The sequence below is a fragment of the Pristiophorus japonicus genome, chromosome 19, assembly GCF_044704955.1.
Source record: "Pristiophorus japonicus isolate sPriJap1 chromosome 19, sPriJap1.hap1, whole genome shotgun sequence".
Taxonomy (NCBI): domain Eukaryota; kingdom Metazoa; phylum Chordata; class Chondrichthyes; family Pristiophoridae; genus Pristiophorus; species Pristiophorus japonicus.
The window spans coordinates 93,183,346-93,203,934 of NC_091995.1; the positions used below are offsets into that span (position 1 = coordinate 93,183,346).

General features: G+C 52.2%; 1 protein-coding gene across 1 annotated transcript; it reads left to right on the plus strand.

The window, feature by feature from the left end:
- Window positions 1–5,770: 5,770 nt before the first annotated feature.
- LOC139230534 (ferritin, lower subunit-like) lies at window positions 5,771–20,314 on the plus strand. Its single transcript, XM_070862369.1, has 4 exons — window positions 5,771–6,081; window positions 8,286–8,432; window positions 18,292–18,417; window positions 20,015–20,314. Exons 1-4 carry the CDS (start codon window positions 5,935–5,937, stop codon window positions 20,162–20,164), a joined length of 570 nt encoding a protein of 189 aa, XP_070718470.1. The 5' UTR covers window positions 5,771–5,934; the 3' UTR covers window positions 20,165–20,314.
- The last annotated feature ends 275 nt before the right edge of the window (window positions 20,315–20,589 follow it).

Consider the following 20,589-nt stretch of genomic DNA (forward strand, 5'->3'; position numbering starts at 1 on the left):
CAGCACGGGGTTAGATACAGAGTAAAGCTCCCTCTACACTGTCCCATCAAACACTCCCAGGGCAGGTACAGCACGGGGTTAGATACAGAGTAAAGCTCCCTCTACACTGTCCCATCAAACACTCCCAGGGCAGATACAGCACGGGTTAGATACAGAGTAAAGCTCCCTCTACACTGTCCCATCAAACACTCCCAGGGCAGATACAGCACGGGGTTAGATACAGAGTAAGGCTTCCTCTACACTGTCCCATCAAACACTCCCAGGGCAGGTACAGCACGGGGTTAGATACAGAGTAAGGCTCCCTCTACACTGTCCCATCAAACACTCCCAGGGCAGGTACAGCACGGGGTTAGATACAGAGTAAGGCTCCCTCTACACTGTCCCATCAAACACTCCCAGGGCAGGTACAGCACGGGGTTAGATACAGAGTAAGGCTCCCTCTACACTGTCCCATCAAACACTCCCAGGGCAGGTACAGCACGGGTTAAATTGACAGGAAAGCTTTCTCTGTAGTGTTGGCCTCAGTATTTCATAACCACAAGTGCTCCCTATCTTTGGGTACCTCTGTGTAACTGCCTGCTCACAGTAAACCGATGTGGAGGGCAAGATAGATCCACGCCCTGAGACCACGGGCTATCTGTGAACACAGGAATCGTGCTCGGCCCTCTAACCCGGGCTTGCTGACTCACAGTGCTAACTTACTGTTCCCCGATGGCAATGTTCCACAAAGATTGCTTCGTTTCTCGAACAGCTATACCAATTTTTATTTACACACGTGTATATTTAAGTTTAGCAAAACAATTTTACCATCCACTTTGGACCAGGTAAGGACCCCGAGCTGGAATGGCAGTTAGCAACAATTGTATTTAAATAGCGCCTTTAACGTAGTAAAACGTCCCAAGGTGTGATTATCAAACAGAATTTGACACCGAGCCGCATAAAGAGACATTAGGGCAGATGACCAAAGGCTTGGCCAAAGAGGTCGGTTTTAAGGAGCGTCTTAAAGAAAGAAATACTTACACTTTTTTAATATTCGTTGGCAAGGCCAGCATTAGGGCCATCCCTAATTGCCTTTGCGAAGGCGTCACCTTTCACAACCACCGGACGTCTCATCAGAACATAAGAAATAGGAGCAGGAGTCGGCCATTCGGCCCCTCGAGCCTGCTCTGCCATTCAATAAGATCATGGCTGATCTGATCTTGGCCTCAACTCCACTTCCCTCGACTCACTTATGTCTCAATACGCTAATGTCCCAAAGCGCTTTACAGCCAATGAAGTACTTTTGGAGTGTAGTCACTGTTGTAATGTGGGAAACGCGGCAGCCAATTTGCGCACAGCAAGCTCCCACACACAGCAATGTGATAATGACCCAGATCATCTGTTTTTGTTATGTTGATTGAGGGATAAATATTGGCCCCAGGACACCGGGGATAACTTCCCTGCTCTTCTTCGAAATAGTGCCATGGGATCTTTTACATCCACCTGAGAGAGCAGATGGGGCCTCGGTTTAACGTCTCATCCGAAAGACGGCACCTCTGACAGTGCGGCGCTCCCTCAGTACTGCCCGTCCGACAGTGCGGCGCTCCCTCAGTACTGCCCCTCCGACAGTGCGGCGCTCCCTCAGTCCTGCCCCTCCGACAGTGCGGCGCTCCCTCAGTACTGCCCGTCCGACAGTGTGGCGCTCCCTCAGTACTGCCCCTCCGACAGTGTGACGCTCCCTCAGTACTGCCCCTGACAGTGCGGCGCTCCCGCAGTACTGCCCCTCCGACAGTGCGGCGCTCCCTCAGTACTGTCCCTCCGACAGTGCGGCTCTCCCTCAGCACTACCCCTCCGACAGTGCGGCGCTCCCTCAGCACTGCCCCTCCGACAGTGCGGCACTCCCTCAGCACTGCACTGGGAATGTCAGTTCAGCTTCTGGAGTGGGGCCTTGAACTCACTCCAGAGCCACTGTCGACACGAGGTGGAGAGGTTTAGGGAGGAAGTTCCAGAGCTTGGGGCCCAGGCAACAGAAGGCACGGCCACCGATGGTGGAGCGATTATAGAAACATAGAAACATAGAAAATAGGTGCAGGAGTAGGCCATTCGGCCCTTCTAGCCTGCACCGCCATTCAATGAGTTCATGGCTGAACATTCAACTTCAGTACCCCATTCCTGCTTTCTCGCCATACCCCTTGATCCCCCTAGCAGTAAGGACCTCATCTAACTCCTTTTTGAATATATTTAGTGAATTGGCCTCAACAACTTTCTGTGGTAGAGAATTCCACAGGTTCACCACTCTCTGGGTGAAGAAGTTCCTCCGCATCTCGGTCCTAAATGGCTTACCCCTTATCCTTAGACTGTGACCCCTGGTTCTGGACTTCCCCAACATTGGGAACATTCTTACTGCATCTAACCTGTCTAACCCCGTCAGAATTTTATATGTTTCTATGAGGTCCCCTCTCATTCTTCTGAACTCCAGTGAATACAAGCCCAGTTGATCCAGTCTTTCTTGATAGGTCAGTCCCGCCATCCCGGGAATCAGTCTGGTGAACCTTCGCTGCACTCCCTCAATAGCAAGAATGTCCTTCCTCAGGTTAGGAGACCAAAACTGTACACAATACTCCAGGTGTGGCCTCACCAATGCCCTGTACAACTGTAGCAACACCTCCCTGCCCCTGTACTCAAATCCCCTCACTATGAAGGCCAACATGCCATTTGCTTTCTTAACCGCCTGCTGCACCTGCATGCCAACCTTCAATGACTGATGTACCATGACACCCAGGTCTCTTTGCACCTCCCCTTTTCCTAATCTGTCACCATTCAGATAATAGTCTGTCTCTCTGTTTTTACCACCAAAGTGGATAACCTCACATTTATCCACATTATACTTCATCTGCCATGCATTTGCCCACTCACCTAACCTATCCAAGTCGCTCTGCAGCCTCACAGCATCCTCCTCGCAGCTCACACTGCCACCCAACTTAGTGTCATCCGCAAATTTGGAGATACTACATTTAATCCCCTCATCTAAATCATTAATGTACAGTGTAAACAGCTGGGGCCCCAGCACAGAACCTTGCGGTACCCCACTAGTCACTGCCTGCCATTCTGAAAAGTACCCATTTACTCCTACTCTTTGCTTCCTGTCTGACAACCAGTTCTCAATCCATGTCAGTACACTACCCCCAATCCCATGTGCTCTAACTTTGCACATCAATCTCTTGTGTGGGACCTTGTCGAACGCCTTCTGAAAGTCCAAATATACCACATCAACTGGTTCTCCCTTATCCACTCTACTGGAAACATCCTCAAAAAATTCCAGAAGATTTGTCAAGCATGATTTCCCTTTCACAAATCCATGCTGACTTGGACCTATCATGTCACCTCTTTCCAAATGCACTGCTATGACATCCTTAATAATTGATTCCATCATTTTACCCACTACCGATGTCAGGCTGACCGGTCTATAATTCCCTGTTTTCTCTCTCCCTCCTTTTTTAAAAAGTGGGGTTACATTGGCTACCCTCCACTCCATAGGAACTGATCCAGAGTCAATGGAATGTTGGAAAATGACTGTCAACGCATCCACTATTTCCAAGGCCACCTCCTTAAGTACTCTGGGATGCAGTCCATCAGGCCCTGGGGATTTATCGGCCTTCAATCCCATCAATTTCCCCAACACAATTTCCCGGCTAATAAGGATTTCCCTCAGTTCCTCCTCCTTACTAGACCCCCCGACCCCTTTTATAACCGGAAGGTTGTTCGTGTCCTCCTTCGTGAATACCGAACCAAAGTACTTGTTCAATTGGTCCGCCATTTCTTTGTTCCCCGTTATGACTTCCCCTGATTCTGACTGCAGGGGACCTACGTTTGTCTTTACTAACCTTTTTCTCTTTACATATCTATAGAAACTTTTGCAATCCGTCTTAATGTTCCCTGCAAGCTTCTTCTCATACTCCATTTTCCCTGCCCTAATCAAACCCTTTGTCCTCCTCTGCTGAGTTCTAAATTTCTCCCAGTCCCTAGGTTCGCTGCTATTTCTGGCCAATTTGTATGCCACTTCCTTGGCTTTAATACTATCCCTGATTTCAGGGATGCTCAGAAGGGCAGAATTAGAGAAGCGCAGACATCTCGGGGGGTTGTGGGGCTGGAGGAGATTACAGAGATAGGGAGGGGCGAAGGCCATGGAGGAATTTGAAAACAAGAATGAGAATTAAGTCCCTTTTTATGTGTTACATTAACATCAGTAGAGATACAGTCAGTGACACAGGGCGCTCCTTAAGATAGGAACAGGAGGAGGCGATTCAGCCCCTCGAGCCCGTTCCGCCATTCAGTGAGACCATGGCTAATCTGTGATGAGGGTTGGAGCGATGACGCAGCCCTGTTTGACCCTGATCCGGATGTGGATTGGGTCTGTAATGGATCCGTTGGTAAGGATCACGGCCTGCATGTCGTCGTGGAGCAGGCGGAGGATGGTGACAAATGTTTGGGGGAAACGGAGGAGGACGCTCCATAGACCCTCGCAGCTGACAGTGTCAAAGGCCTTTGTAAGATCGAAGAAGGCCATGTATAAAGGCTGGCGCCGCTCCCTGCATTTTTCCTGCAGCTGTCGTGCTGCAAAGATCATGTCCGTTGTGCCCCGTAGGGGATGAAATCCGCACTGTGATTCCGGGAGGAGCTCCTCGGCCACAGGGAGAAGACGGTTGAGGAGGACTCTGGCCATGACTTTCCCAGTGGCTGATAGCAGGGAGAGTCCTCTGTAGTTGCCGCAGTCGGACTTGTCCCCATTTATTGAAGATGGTCATGATCACTGCATCTCTGAGATCTCCCAGCATGCTCTCCTCCCTCTAGATGAGAGAGATGAGTTCATGTATCCGCGCCAACAGTGCCTCTCCGCCATACTTCAGCGCCTCAGCAGGGATTCCGTCCGCTCCCATAGCCTTGTTGTTCTTAAGCTGTCTTATGGCTTTGCCTGCCTCGTGCGGCGTTGGAGTTTCACTGAGGTGGTGGCAGGTCGCATGCTGCAGGATGGAGTCGAGGACAGGATGGAGGAGATCTTCGAAGTGCTCCTTCCAGCGGGCCCTGACTGTCTGTCCCACCTGTGGTTCTCGTATTGGACTGTACAGTCACCTAAGAACTCATTTTTAAGTGTGGATTCCGAGGGACTGCCTATGATGATAGCTGATCTGTGACCTAACTCCATATAGGGACATGGGGAGAGTACAGGAAAGTTGAGTTGAAGTAGAAGATCAGCCATGAGGGGCCGAATGGCCTACTCCTACTCCTAATTCTTATCTTCTTATCCTTCCTGATGTGTGGTGCCCACAACTGCTCACAGTATTCCAGTACCCTGTGGACGCTGGGTCATTGAATATATTTAAGGCGGAAATAGACAGATTTGTGAGTGATAAGGGAGTGAAGGGTTATGGGAAGTGGGCGGGGAAGTGGAGCTGAGCCCAAGATCAGATCAGCCATGATCTTATTGAATGACTCGGAACTCTTTCACAGCAAACGAGCCAAAGGTGGGCAGAGGAAACGTTACAGGGACACCCTCAAAGCCTCCCTGATAAAGTGCAACATCCCCACCGACACCTGGGAGTCCCTGGCCAAAGACCAGTCCGCCCCTAAGTGGAGGAAGTGCATCCGGGAGGGCGCTGAGCACCTCGAGTCTCGTCGCCGAGAGCATGCAGAAACCAAGCGCAGGCAGCGGAAGGAGCGTGCGGCAAACCAGTCCCACCCTCCCCTTCCCTCAACCACTGTCTGTCCCACCTGTGACAGGGACTGGCTCTCGTATTGGACTGTTTAGCCACCTAAGGACTCGTGCTAAGAGTGGAAGCAAGTCTTCCTCGATTCCGAGGGACTGCCTATGATGATGATGTGTAGGTGGGCGGTGCCTGATAAACCCGAGCCTGTCTTTAACCCACCGCGCCCCCTGACAGAGGCTGACTCAGTCTCATGGAGAGAGGTCAGAGGGAGCACGTGGAGCAAACTCTGGGAATGATGCAGTCTCCGGTTAGACAGAACTTTCACCCAGACAGCGAGGCCGGAATCAACAGGCTCATCAGTCTCAAGTACTACACCTCGTACGTGTACCTGGCTATGGTAAAGCTTCCCTCTTTATCGCTTTACACGTTGCAAAAAGCAAGGTGTGACCTCGATGAGGCATTAAATGCAATATTGTCCCCATGGGCATTTTTAAGGAAAAGATCTATTTGCTAAGTTTTTAATCTGCATTTGCAGGTTGTAAAATATTGCTGCCAATTTGCTTTTTAGAAGAATCTCAATTTTGTTGCGCTAAGGTAACCCAGCCAGTAATTTGGGAAGGAATATAGAAAGCACTTGCATTTCTGCAGTGCCTGTCATGACTTCAAGATGCCTTTCAGCCACTTTTGAAATGTAATGTGCGTTAAGTGTTCATTTGAAGGTCGGAGTTACTGCTGGCCGAAGGCACTGCCTCTCCTTGCTGGCTGTGGCTCCAGAACTCCAGCAGCTGGCTTTAACTGGCCCTGCTCGGTGTCGAGCCGTCGCGCTGTTCGACCTTGGGAGGCATCGCATTTCCATTGCTCCCGCCCTCGCCCGATGTCTAAACTCACCTCCCGGCAGGTGCGACTAGGTATTGATCGGGAGTGGGAGCCTTGGCTGATGATGTGTAGGTGGGCGGTGCCTGATAAACCCGAGCCTGTCTTTAACCCAGGACAGACCATATCCCAATCCCCACCCCTGGGAACTCCCTTTTGACAAAGCCTTTCACTCCAGGCTGCCGTTCGTCCCTCCTACCTCTGCCTGCTCTGTGCTTCTGTCCCCTCAGTGAAGCACCTTAAGTCTATTTCTAAATGAAAGTTGCAGTTTGTTCCACATCTAATCCAGTGAAACCGTCAGGAAAGCACGCGTTTGGACCTGTGTACCCACGTGCGCTTATATGTACATGTTTGTGTGTGCAGGTCTGTTCGTGTTTGTGTGTGCATACGTGACTGCGATTGTATGTGTAATGTGTGTGCACATGTGTGTCTGTGTGTGCATGTGCAGTGTGTGTACATGTCTTCCTGCGCAGAAACCCTCACCACATTTAAAAAATACCTGGATGTGCACCTGAAGTGCCATAACCCACAGGGCTACGGACCGAGAGCTGGAAAGTGGGATTAGGCTGGGTAGCTCTTTGTCGGCCGGCGGGACATGATGGGCCGAAATGGCCTCCTTCCGTGCTGTAAATTTCTATGATTCTATGATTCTATGTGTAGTGTGTCTATGTGTATGTGTGCATGTGTAGTGAGTGTGTACATGTGTGTAGTGTGTACGTGTCTGTGCCAGTGTAGTGTGTGCACACGTGTGTGTGTGTGTGTCTGGATGCATGTGTAGTGTGTGTGCATGTGTACATGTGTGTTTACGTGTGTGTGCATGTGTAGTATGTGTGTGTGTGTACATGTGTGTGTACGTGTCTGTGTGCATGTGTAGTGTGTGTGTGCGTGTGTGTACGTGTCTGTGTGCATGTGCGTGTGTGTACGTGTCTGTGTGCACGTACCTGTGTGTGTGTGCATGTGCGTGTGTGTACGTGTCTGTGTGCACGTGCCTGTGTGTGTGTACATGTGCGTGTGTGCAGACCTCAGTTGAGAAGAAGCTGTGATGTGGCTGGGTTGTTTCCCACAGTGCAGATTGCTGTGTCCTGCGGTGAGATGCTGGAGAGGGGCTGCTGCTCTCGACACCCCGCTGCAGCAAGAGCCAGCGCCTTTGGGAGACGAGAGAATAAAACTGAGCAAAGAGTAAAGGCTGCAATACCTGGGCCTGCTCCAGACACTGGCTGGCGTTCAAAGAAATAGGAGCATTTTCCACTCCTGGAGCTCATGTCCCTCGAACCTCGCTGAACATAACAAAATAATAAATAAATATCAACACAAGGGTACTGCAAATAGAATCATAGAAATTTACAGCACGGAAGGAGGCCATTCGGCCCATCGTGTCCGCGCTGGCCGACCAAGAGCTACCCGGCCTAATCCCACTTTCCCGCTCTCGGTCCGTAGCCCTGCAGGTTACGGCACTTCAGGTGCACATCCAGGTACTTTTTAAATGTGGTGAGGGTTTCTGCCTCTACCACCCTTTCAGGCAGTGAGTTCCAGACCCCCACCTCCCTCTGGGTGAAGACATTTCCCCTCAAATCCCCTCTAAACCTCCCCCCAATGACTTTAACTCTATGCCCCCTGGTTGTTGACCCCTCTGCTCAGGGAAACAGGTCCTATATTTCTGTATTTCTGTTTGCTCAGCTTCAAAGAGCTATAGTGGTTGAAAGGGATTACACGTGTTTTATTTTTCAGTCGTTCTATTTCGAACGGGATGATGTCGCACTGGAGAACTTTGCCAAGTTTTTCCACGAGCTGTCGGAAACCGAGCGCGAGCACGCGGACAAACTGATCGATTACCAGAAGGAGCGCGGAGGCCGGCTCCAGCTGCAGAATATCGAGGTGAGCAGAACGTTTCGACACGGGGCAACACCCAGCGTACTCTCCTCCTCCTTTTTTTTTCTCCTCTCTTCCATTCCGCAAGGTGTAGAGAGGTGTCAACGCTCTCGCCTCGGAGTCAGGAGGTTGTGGGTTCAAGTCCCACTCCAGAGACTTGAGCACAAAAATCCAAGCTGACACTCCCAGTGCAGTGCTGAGGGAGTGCCACACTGTCAGAGGGGCAGTACTGAGGGAGTGCCACACTGTCGGAGGGGCAGTACTGAGGGAGCACTGCACTGTCGGAGGGACAGTACTGAGGGAGCGCCGCACTGTCGGAGGGGCAGTACTGAGGGAGCACCGCATTGTCGGAGGGGCAATACTGAGGGAGCACCGCACTGTCGGAGGGACAGTACTGAGGGAGTGCCACACTGTTGGAGGGGCAGTACTGAGGGAGCGCCACACTGTCGGAGGGGCAGTACTGAGGGAGCACCGCATTGTCGGAGGGGCAGTACTGAGGGAGTGCCGCACTATCGGAGGTACAGTACTGAGGGAGTGCCGCACCGTTGGAGGGACAGTACTGAGGGAGTGTCACATTGTCGGAGGGGCAGTACTGAGGGAGCACCGCACTGTCGGAGGGACAGTACTGAGGGAGTGTCACATTGTCGGAGGGGCAATACTGAGGGAGCACCGCACTGTCGGAGGGACAGTACTGAGGGAGTGCCACACTGTTGGAGGGGCAGTACTGAGGGAGCGCCACACTGTCGGAGGGGCAGTACTGAGGGAGCACCGCATTGTCGGAGGGGCAGTACTGAGGGAGTGCCGCACTATCGGAGGTACAGTACTGAGGGAGTGCCGCACCGTTGGAGGGACAGTACTGAGGGAGCGCCGCACTGTCGGAGGGGCAGTACTGAGGGAGTGCCACACTGTCGGAGGGGCAGTACTGAGGGAGCACCGCACTGTCGGAGGGACAGTACTGAGAGAGCGCCGCACTGTCGGAGGGACAGTACTGAGGGAGTGTCACATTGTCGGAGGGGCAATACTGAGGGAGCACCACACTGTCGGAGGGACAGTACTGAGGGAGTGCCACACTGTTGGAGGGGCAGTACTGAGGGAGTACCGCATTGTTAGAGGGGCAGTACTGAGGGAGTGCCGCACTATCGGAGGTACAGTACTGAGGGAGTGCCGCACCGTTGGAGGGACAGTACTGAGGGAGCACCGCACTGTCGGAGGGGCAGTACTGAGGGAGCGCCGCACTGTCGGAGTGCCGTCTTTTGGATGAGATTTTACATTGACGCCCCGTCTGCTCTCTCAGGTGGACGGAAAAGATCCCACGGCCACTATTTTGAAGAAGAGCAGGGGAGTTATCCCCGGTGTCCTGGGGCCAATATTTATCCCTCAAACATAACAAAAACAGATTGTCTGGGTCATTATTACATTGCTGTGTGTGGGAGCTTGCTGTGCGCAAATTGGCTGCCGCGTTTCCCACATTACAACAGTGACTACACTCCAAAAGTACTTCATTGGCTGTAAAGCGTTTGAGATGTCCAGTGGTCGTGAAAGGCGCTATATAAATGCAAGTCTTTCTTTTTAAAGATGTTTGAGGCAACCTATTTAATCGACAGACTTTACATCCAGCAAAATGTGCCCTTGTTTCTGTAATCAACAACGACAGCAAAAACTTGTATTTATATAGCAGCTTTAACATCGTAAAAATGTCCCAAAGTGCTTCATAGGAGCGTTATAAAACAAAATCTGACACCAAGCCACATAAGGAGATATTAGGGCAGGGGCAGAGAGCGTCTTGAAGGAGGAGAGAGAGGTGAAGAGGTTTAGGGAGGGAGTTCCAGAGCTTGGGGCCCAGGCAACAGAAGGCACGGCCACCGATGGTGGAGCGATTATAATCAGGGATGCTCAAGACGGCAGAATTAGAGGAGTGCAGACATCTTCGGGGGTTTGTAAACAATGATCCTTTTAATTTCATTTCGCACCCCCAAAATAATAAAAGAGAACATTGGTGAGGCCACAAATGGATTTGAAAACAAGGATGAGAATTAAGTCCCTTTTTATGTGTTAGATTAACATCAGCAGAGATACAGTCAGTAACACAGGGCACTGGGGGAGAGGGGTTACTGAGTGACAGTGTAAGAGAGCTGGATTAACATCAGTAGAGATACAGTCAGTGACACAGGGTGCTGGGGGAGAGGGGTTAGTGAGTGACAGTGTGAGGGAGCTGGACTAACATCAGTACAGATACAGTCAGTGACACAGGGTGCTGGGGGAGAGGGGTGAGTGACAGTGTGAGGGAGCTGGACTAACATCAGTCGAGATAGTCAGTAACACAGGACGCTGGGGGAGAGGGGTTAGTGAGTGACAGTGTGAGGGAGCTGGACTAACATCAGTACAGATACAGTCAGTGACACAGGGTGCTGGGGGAGAGGGGTGAGTGACAGTGTGAGGGAGCTGGACTAACATCAGTACAGATACAGTCAGTAACACAGGGCGCTGGGGGAGAGGGGTTACTGAGTGACAGTGTGAGGGAGCTGGATTAACATCAGTACAGATACAGTCAGTGACACAGGGTGCTGGGGGAGAGGGGTGAGTGACAGTGTGAGGGAGCTGGACTAACATCAGTACAGATACAGTCAGTGACACAGGGTGCTGGGGGAGAGGGGTGAGTGACAGTGTGAGGGAGCTGGACTAACATCAGTAGAGATAGTCAGTAACACAGGACGCTGGGGGAGAGGGGTTACTGAGTGACAGTGTGAGGGAGCTGGACTAACATCAGTAGAGATAGTCAGTAACACAGGACGCTGGGGGAGAGGGGTTAGTGAGTGACAGTGTGAGGGAGCTGGATTAACATCAGTACAGATACAGTCAGTGACACAGGGTGCTGGGGGAGAGGGGTGAGTGACAGTGTGAGGGAGCTGGACTAACATCAGTAGAGATAGTCAGTAACACAGGACGCTGGGGGAGAGGGGTTAGTGAGTGACAGTGTGAGGGAGCTGGACTAACATCAGTACAGATACAGTCAGTGACACAGGGTGCTGGGGGAGAGGGGTGAGTGACAGTGTGAGGGAGCTGGACTAACATCAGTACAGATACAGTCAGTAACACAGGGCGCTGGGGGAGAGGGGTTACTGAGTGACAGTGTGAGGGAGCTGGATTAACATCAGTACAGATACAGTCAGTGACACAGGGTGCTGGGGGAGAGGGGTGAGTGACAGTGTGAGGGAGCTGGACTAACATCAGTACAGATAGTCAGTAACACAGGACGCTGGGGGAGAGGGGTTAGTGAGTGACAGTGTGAGGGAGCTGGACTAACATCAGTACAGATACAGTCAGTGACACAGGGTGCTGGGGGAGAGGGGTGAGTGACAGTGTGAGGGAGCTGGACTAACATCAGTACAGATACAGTCAGTGACACAGGGTGCTGGGGGAGAGGGGTGAGTGACAGTGTGAGGGAGCTGGACTAACATCAGTACAGATACAGTCAGTGACACAGGGTGCTGGGGGAGAGGGGTGAGTGACAGTGTGAGGGAGCTGGACTAACATCAGTAGAGATAGTCAGTAACACAGGACGCTGGGGGAGAGGGGTTAGTGAGTGACAGTGTGAGGGAGCTGGACTAACATCAGTACAGATACAGTCAGTAACACAGGGTGCTGGGGGAGAGGGGTGAGTGACAGTGTGAGGGAGCTGGACTAACATCAGTACAGATACAGTCAGTAACACAGGGCGCTGGGGGAGAGGGGTTACTGAGTGACAGTGTGAGGGAGCTGGACTAACATCAGTACAGATACAGTCAGTGACACAGGGTGCTGGGGGAGAGGGGTGAGTGTCAGTGTGAGGGAGCTGGACTAACATCAGTACAGATACAGTCAGTGACACAGGGTGCTGGGGGAGAGGGGTGAGTGACAGTGTGAGGGAGCTGGATTAACATCAGTACAGATACAGTCAGTAACACAGGGTGCTGGGGGAGAGGGGTTACTGAGTGACAGTGTGAGGGAGCTGGATTAACATCAGTAGAGGTACAGTCAGTAACACAGGGTGCTGGGGGAGAGGGGTGAGTGTCAGTGTGAGGGAGCTGGACTAACATCAGTACAGATACAGTCAGTGACACAGGGTGCTGGGGGAGAGGGGTGAGTGTCAGTGTGAGGGAGCTGGACTAACATCAGTACAGATACAGTCAGTGACACAGGGTGCTGGGGGAGAGGGGTGAGTGACAGTGTGAGGGAGCTGGACTAACATCAGTACAGATACAGTCAGTAACACAGGGCGCTGGGGGAGAGGGGTTACTGAGTGACAGTGTGAGGGAGCTGGATTAACATCAGTACAGATACAGTCAGTAACACAGGGCGCTGGGGGAGAGGGGTTACTGAGTGACAGTGTGAGGGAGCTGGACTAACATCAGTAGAGGTACAGTTGTTGGGTAGAGGCTATTTCAGAGATTGCTCCTACACCTGTGTCCAACATGTTAGCCACTTTGCAGATGTAGCTAATTGCATTTCTGATCAGTAAATAAAAGACAAGTAACAGACACTAGGGGGTTGAAATTCCGGAGAGGGGCGGCTAACGGGTGGCTAAGTCCTTACCGTCGGTGGGGATTGGGTTCCTCGGCTCACGGTAATTTTATTTGGGCAATGGGGGGGGCGATGCCAAGACATACCGCTGCATGCTTTACTGCCACCCATCGAGCGTGCACCGCCTCCTCGACACAGTGGCTGCGATATTCGGTCAGTGCTGTGTCCTTACCGGCAGGTGTCCGTACAGCCTGGGGACGGTGGTGGGACATCGAGGGTCCCGGGGCGGGAACGCCCAGGGATCAAGGCACGTGGTTAACTTTAATATTTTCAGCGTGGATGTATTAATGGGACCGGCGGATCAGAGAAGTTATCGGAAACTTTTTTATGGTCAGTTTTTCCCTCTCACATGCCGGCAGCCTACCGTGGGGAAATTCGGTCGGCCTCCTGAGACACCGCTCCCTTGGCGCCTGAGGGTGAGAGTGCAATGCCACTTTAAGTGCTGCTCTCTCAGCTTTGGACGGCAAAACTGAATTTTGCACAGTTTGAGGCGTTGATTACCGCCCGGCGTTAAAATCAGCACTCAGCCGCCGAATTTCCACCCCGAGGTATGTGATTAGTGTCCTCGATCAGGCCAACATCTCCAACATCGAAGCACTGACCACACTTGATCAGCTCCGCTGGGCAGGGCCACATTGTCCGCCTGCCCGACCCGACACGAGACTCCCAAAGCAAGCGCTCTACTCGGAACTCCTTCACGGCAAGCGAGCCCCGGGTGGGCAGAGGAAACGTTACAAGGACCACCCTCAAAGCCTCCCTGATAAAGTGCAACATCCCCGCCAACACCTGGGAGTCCCTGGGCCCAAAGACCAATCTGCCCCTAAGTGGAGGAAGTGCATCCGGGAGGGGCACTGAGCATCTCGAGTCCCGTCGCCGAGAGCATGCAGAAACCAGGCGCAGGCAGCGGAAGGAGCGTGCGGCAAACCAGTCCCGCCCTCCCTTTCCCTCAACCACTGTCTGTCCCACCTGTGACAGAGACTGTGGTTCTCGTATTGGACTGTTCAGCCACCTAAGGACTCGTTTTTAGAGTGGAAGCAAGTCTTCCTCGATTCCGAGGGACTGCCTATGATGATGATGATGATGATACCCATATTCGCACAGCTCATGCACGTGAACTTTAACCTATTTGTGCCACTGTTGGTAAATGGGTGAGACCAAATGCAGCGAGCGGGGATGTTAGTGAATGCTGTGAGTGCCTCGTTCCCTTGGTTACTGAATGGCGGAAGATGTTTACCAAGTAAATATACACGTGTGAAGTACATTTACCTGTGTTGAATGAGCAGGCGTTAGGTGTTTTCCGCTGCAATTAGTTTGCCAGCAATGTTGAACAGCACTGTGGTACACCTCCTGCACTGACATGCTCACCACTAGGTAGCCATGGATTTGGTCATTCTGCCATAGATCTGTCGAATAACATCCGTCCCCACGCACCTCACAGCCAATGAAGTGCAGTCACTGTTGTAATGTGGGAAATCCGGCCACCAACTTGCGCACAGCAAGCTCCCACAAACAGCAATGTGATAAATGACAAGATAATCTGTTTTAGTGATGTTGATTGAGGGATAAATAGTGAAAGAAAGAAAAAAGACTTGCATTTATAAAACGCCTTTCACGACTACCGGACGTCTCAAAGCGCTTTACAGCCAATGAAGTATTTTTGGAGTGCAGTCACTGTTGTAATGTGGGAAACGCGGCAGCCAATTTGCGCACAGCAAGCTCCCACACACAGCAATGTGATAATGACCAGATAATCTGTTTTAGTGATGTCGATTGAGGGATAAATATTGACCCCAGGACACCGGGGAGAACGCCCCTGCTCTTCTTCAAAATAGTGCCATGGGATCGTTTGCGTCCACCTGAGAGAGCAGACGGGGCCTCGGTTTAACATCTCATCCGAAAGACGGCACCTCCGACAGTGCGGCACTCCCTCAGTACTGCCCCTCCGACAGTGCGGGGCTCCCTCAGTACTGCCCCTCCGACAGTGCGGTGCTCCCTCAGCACTGCCCCTCCGACAGTGCGGCGCTCCCTCAGTACTACCCCTCAGACAGTGCGGCGCTCCCTCAGCACTGCCCCTCCGACAGCGCGGCGCTCCCTCAGCACTGCCCCTCCGACAGCGCGGCGCTCTCTCAGTACTGCCCCTCCGACAGTGCGGCGCTCCCTCAGCACTGCCCCTCCGACAGCGTGGCGTTCCCTCAGCACTGCCCCTCCGACAGTGCGGCGCTCCCTCAGTACTGCCCCTCCGACAGTGCGGCGCTCCCTCAGCACTGCCCCTCCAACAGTGCGGCGCTCCCTCAGTACTGCCCCTCCGACAGCGCGGCGCTCCCTCAGCACTGCCCCTCCGACAGTGTGGCATTCCCTCAGCACTGCCCCTCCGACAGTGCAGCGCTCCCTCAGCACTGCCCCTCCGACAGCGCGGCGCTCCCTCAGCACTGCCCCTCCGACAGCGCGGCGCTCCCTCAGCACTGCCCCTCCGACAGCGTGGCATTCCCTCAGTACTGCCCCTCCGACAGCGCGGCGCTCCCTCAGCACTGCCCCTCCAACAGCGCAGCGCTCCCTCAGCACTGCCCCTCCGACAGTGCAGCGCTCCCTCAGTACTGCACTTGGAGTGTCAGCCTTGATTTTTGAGCTCAAGTCCCTGGAGTGGGATATGAACCCACAACCTCCTGACTCAGAGGCGAGAGTGCTGCCCACTGAGCCACGGCTGAGAGTCTAGGAGAGCTATGCTGGTGCCTCCCTCCCATGGTACTGTGTAGATTCGGAATTCTCCACTGGCTATTCATCGGGGGTGAAGCTGCTTTCCTGTGGCCGGTGGATCCGCAGGTCAGGACAGGAAAGCTCCATGCTGTTATCGTTCCTGCACCTTTGAACTCTTCCTTAATCTACTTCCCTTCATTCCGTGTCTGTGTTGAGCTACCAGTTCTCAGCCAGAGCACCGATAGAAATAGTAGTGAGACTGAGAAGTCAAACTGAGGCAGCTGAAGGCACGGCCACCGATGGTGGAGAGATTATAATCAGGGATGTTCAGGAGGGCAGAATTAGAGGAGCGCAGAGATCTCGGGGGGGTTGTGGGGCTGGAGGAGATTACAGAGATAGGGAGGGGCGAGGGCCGTGGAGGGATTTGTAAACCAGGATGAGAATTTTGAAATCGAGGCGTAACTTAACCGGGAGCCAATGTAGGTCAGCGAGCACAGGGGGTGATGGGTGAGCGGGACTTGGTGCGAGTTACGACACGGGGCAGCGAGCACAGGGGGTGATGGGTGAGCGGGACTTGGTGCGAGTTACAACACGGGGCAGCGAGCACAGGGGGTGATGGGTGAGCGGGACTCGGTGCGAGTTAGGACACGGGGGCAGCGAGCACAGGGGGTGATGGGTGAGCGGGACTCGGTGCGAGTTAGGACATGGGGGCAGCGAGCGCAGGGGGTGATGGGTGAGCGGGACTCGGTGCGAGTTAGGACATGGGTCAGCAAGCACAGGGGGTGATGGGTGAGCGAGACTTGGTGCGAGTTACGACACGGGGCAGCGAGCACAGGGGGTGATGGGTGAGCGGGACTCGGTGCGAGTTAGGACACGGGGGCAGCGAGCGCAGGGGGTGATGGGTGAGCGGGACTGGGTGCGAGTTAGGACACGGGTCAGCGAGCACAGTGGGTGATGGGTGAGCGGGGCTTGGTGCGAGTTAGGACACGGGGCAGCCGAGTTTTGGATCACCTCTAGTTTACGTAGGGTAGAATGTGGGAGGCCAGCCAGGAGTGTGTTGGAATGGTCAAGTCTGTAGGTAACAAAGGCATGGATGAGAGCTTCATCTACATTTTTGCGACGTTAAAGGCGCTGTATAATTGTAAGTTGTTGTTGTTGTTGTTGCCGCCATTATCGCCCGCGTCCCGCGTAGATAAAGCAGGAATTAGTCTTCCCTTCCGATTCTCCCGCAGCTGTCTCCGTGCCACTGAGGAGCAGCCAAATTCCAGCCAAGGAATGGCGCGGAGTGAAAACTGACCCTGGGGAAAGGGACAGAGACCAGCGGCCCCCTCGGCCACAGTCCGTAGCCTCGCCTGCCGAGTTATCTGGCGATCTGGGTGCACCGACAGGAGGGACTGGCTGCCCAAGAGCCAGATCTCAGTCTGAACATAAGAAATAGGAGCAGGAGTCGGCCATACGGCCCCTCGAGCCTGCTCCGCCATTCAATAAGATCACGGCTGATCTGATCTTGGCCTCAACTCCACTTCCCCGCCCGCTCCCCATAACCCCTTATCCCCTTATCGCTCAAAAATCTGTCTATCTCCACCTTAAATATATTCAGTGACCCAGCCTCCACAGCTCTCTGAGGCATTGAATTCCACAGATTCACAACCCTCTGAGAGAAGAAATTTCTCCTCATCTCTGTTTTAAATGGGCGGCCCCTTATTCTAAGATCGTGCCCTCTAGTTCTAGTCTCCCCCATCAGTGGAAACATCCTCTCTGCATCCACCTTGTCAAACCCCCTCATAATCTTATACGTTTCGATAAGATCACCTCTCATTCTTCTGAATTCCAATGAGTAGAGGCTCAACCTACTCAACCTTTCCTCATAAGTCAACCCCCTCATCTCCGGAATCAACCTAGGTTTGATTTTTTCCGCCAAGGTGCATGACCTCACACTTTCCAACATTATGCTCCATCTGCCAAATTTTTGCCCACTCATTTAGCCTGTCTGTGTCCTTTTGCAGATTGTTTGTGTCCTCCTCACACATTGCTTTTCCTCCCATATCTGTATCATCAGCAAACTTGGCTACGTATAGTCCAACCTGCTCAACCTTTCCTCATAAGATATAGAAACATAGAAACATAGAAAATAGGTGCAGGAGCAGGCCATTCAGCCCTTTGAGCCTGCACCACCATTCAATATGATCATGGCTGATCATGCAACTTCAGTACCCCATTCCTGCTTTCTCTCCATACCCCTTGATCCCTTTAGCCGTAAGGGCCACATCTAACTCCCTTTTGAATATATCCAACAAACTGGCCTCAACAACTTTCTGTGGTAGAGAATTCCACAGGTTCACAATTCTCTGAGTTTCTCCTCATCTCGGTCCTAAATGGCTTACCCCTTATCCTTAGACCGTGACCCCTGGTTCTGGACAACTCCTTCATCTCAGGAATCAACCTCGTGAACCTTCTCTGAACAGTCTCCAGTGCAAGTATATCCCTCCTTAAATACGGAGACCAAAACTGCACGTAGTACTCCAGGTGTGGCCTCACCAATACCCTGTACAGTTGTAGCAGGACATCCCTGCCTTTATACTCCATCCAATGTACCTTTTTATTTGCACAGAAAGCAGCAAGGCAAGAGTGGAGGGACGGGCTGGAGGCCATTCAGTACGCTCTCGAATTACAGAAGACTATCAACAAGTCTCTCCTTGACCTGCATCTCCTGGCGTCGACTAAGGAAGACCCTCAGGTAATGCTTGTTTTCGCTTCTTAGACATCACCAACAAAGACTCTCTACAAGATGGCTCCAACAGAAAGTGTCATCATGTGACATTGTCACGTGACCCTGTTATTGTATTTACATCAGTAGTTGCAGTACCACAGGAGTCCACTAGGTGGGGCAGTAGTCCACTAGGGGGAGCTCTATTACACTTATTGAGCGCTTTCGCTGCCGTTGTGAATACTGCTGCCATCGCCCTGTACTGAGGCTCGAGGGGCTGTCTGGCCTACTCCGGCTCCTAATTCTTATGTTCTTACGTATCTATCAGTTCTGGAATGTGTGATGTATTTGCAGCCATGCTCTGTACCATGTAATTACATGTAACAGCCAGCAGATGGGGAAAGCCCGGGAGGCACACGTTACTGCACCTTGTGCTGCCTCCCTATATAAAGCAGGCTCCTCCTGCAGGTTTCACTTTTGGAGTTTACATTAAACCTAAAGGTCACAAGGTGATTGGCTCCAGCAACGGGCCACGTGTGATTTATTATAGTGATAAGCACATGTATCAGAATGCATGGGTCAGCGATGGACACTATGGGTCATTGATCCTGTTGGGATCAATGCTTGTGGGATCTTGCTGTGCGCAAATGGCCGACCACATTTGCCTACAAAACCACAGGGACTGCATTTCCAAAGAAGTTCAATGGTTTGAAGCACTTTGAGATGTCCTGAGCGTGTGACAGGCACTATATAAAGGCAACTACTTTCTTTTCTCATAAAAAGACTCGCATTTATATATTGCCAATCAGGACCACCGGACGTCTCAAAGCGCTTTACAGCCAATGAAGTACTTTTGGAGTGTAGTCATTGTTGTAATGTGGGAAACGCGGCAGCCAATTTGCGCACAGCAAGCTCCCACACACAGCAATGTGATAATGTGTTCTACATCTCATCTGAAAGACAGCACCTCCGACAGTGCAGCGCTCCCTCGGAGTGTCAGCCGAGATTTTGTTATGCTCAGTCCCTGGAGGGGGGGACTTGAACCCACAACCTCCTGATGCAGAGGCACAAGGGCTGACCACTGAGCCACGGCTGACACTGTGTGATATATCCTTACAACACCACAGCTGACAACTGTGGCTCAGCGTCCCTGATAAAGTGCAACATCCCCACCGCCACCTGGGAGTCCCTGGCCAAAGACCAGACCGCCCTACGTGAAGGAAGTGCATCCGGGAGGGCGCTGAGCACCTCGAGTCTCGTCGCCGAGAGCATGCAGAAACCAAGCGCAGGCAGCGGAAGGAGCGTGCGGCAAGCCTGTCCCACCTTCCCCTTCCCTCAACCACTGTCTGTCCCACCTGTGACAGAGTCTGTGGCTCTCGTATTGGACTGTTCAGCCACCTAAGGACTCATTTTTAGAGTGGAAGCAAGTCTTCCTCGATTCCGAGAGACTGCCTATGATGATGAGTGTCACTCTCGGCCCAATCTACTCAATCTCTCCATATGATGACAATCCTCTCGTCCCAGAATACACTGACCCACAGAGTCTACCGATTATATTCACCACACTTACGCATTTTTTGTTAAATTGCAATAACTGGTGGGCTTATTTACGATTTTCCTTTTCCAGGTGTGTGATTTCCTACAGTCGAGTTTCTTGAACAGCAGCGTGGAAATCATTAAGAAGCTGGGAGACTACATCACGAGCCTCAGGCGACTGAACACGGGGCAAACCAGTGGCATGGGCGAATACCTGTTTAATAAGCACACCCTCGGATGAAGGGATTTGAGGAGCCCCCCTCCCGGGCTGGGTTGACAACCAAAGTATTTTTGCACTGAATGTCTGAGCTGGTGACGAAATATGAATTGGAGGAAGCGTTTGGCCTCAGGAATATTGCCGTGACTATGTAATAAATAACTTTACAGAAAAGTGCGATGTGTCCTTACGAACCCACTAAGAAGCACACACTATACACAAGATGGCTCTGACAGAGACTGTCATAGAAACATCGAAAATAGGTGCAGGAGCAGGCCATTCGGCCCTTCGAGCCTGCACCGCCATTCAATATGATCATGGCTGATCATTCCCTCAGTACCCCACTCCTGCTTTCTCTCCATACCCCTTGATCCCTTTAGCCATAAGGGCTAACATACCATTTGCCTTCTTCACTGCCTGCTGTAGCTGCATGCCAACTTTCAGTGACT

Excerpts from the sequence above, each read along its gene's own strand:
- LOC139230534 (XM_070862369.1), top strand. The coding sequence starts at position 5,935 with ATGGAGAGAGGTCAGAGGGAGCACGTGGAGCAAACTCTGGGAATGATG. Across the intron at positions 8,433-18,291 it reads TCCAGCTGCAGAATATCGAG|AAAGCAGCAAGGCAAGAGTG; the intron begins GTGAGCAGAACG and ends TTATTTGCACAG. Across the intron at positions 18,418-20,014 it reads CGACTAAGGAAGACCCTCAG|GTGTGTGATTTCCTACAGTC; the intron begins GTAATGCTTGTT and ends TTCCTTTTCCAG.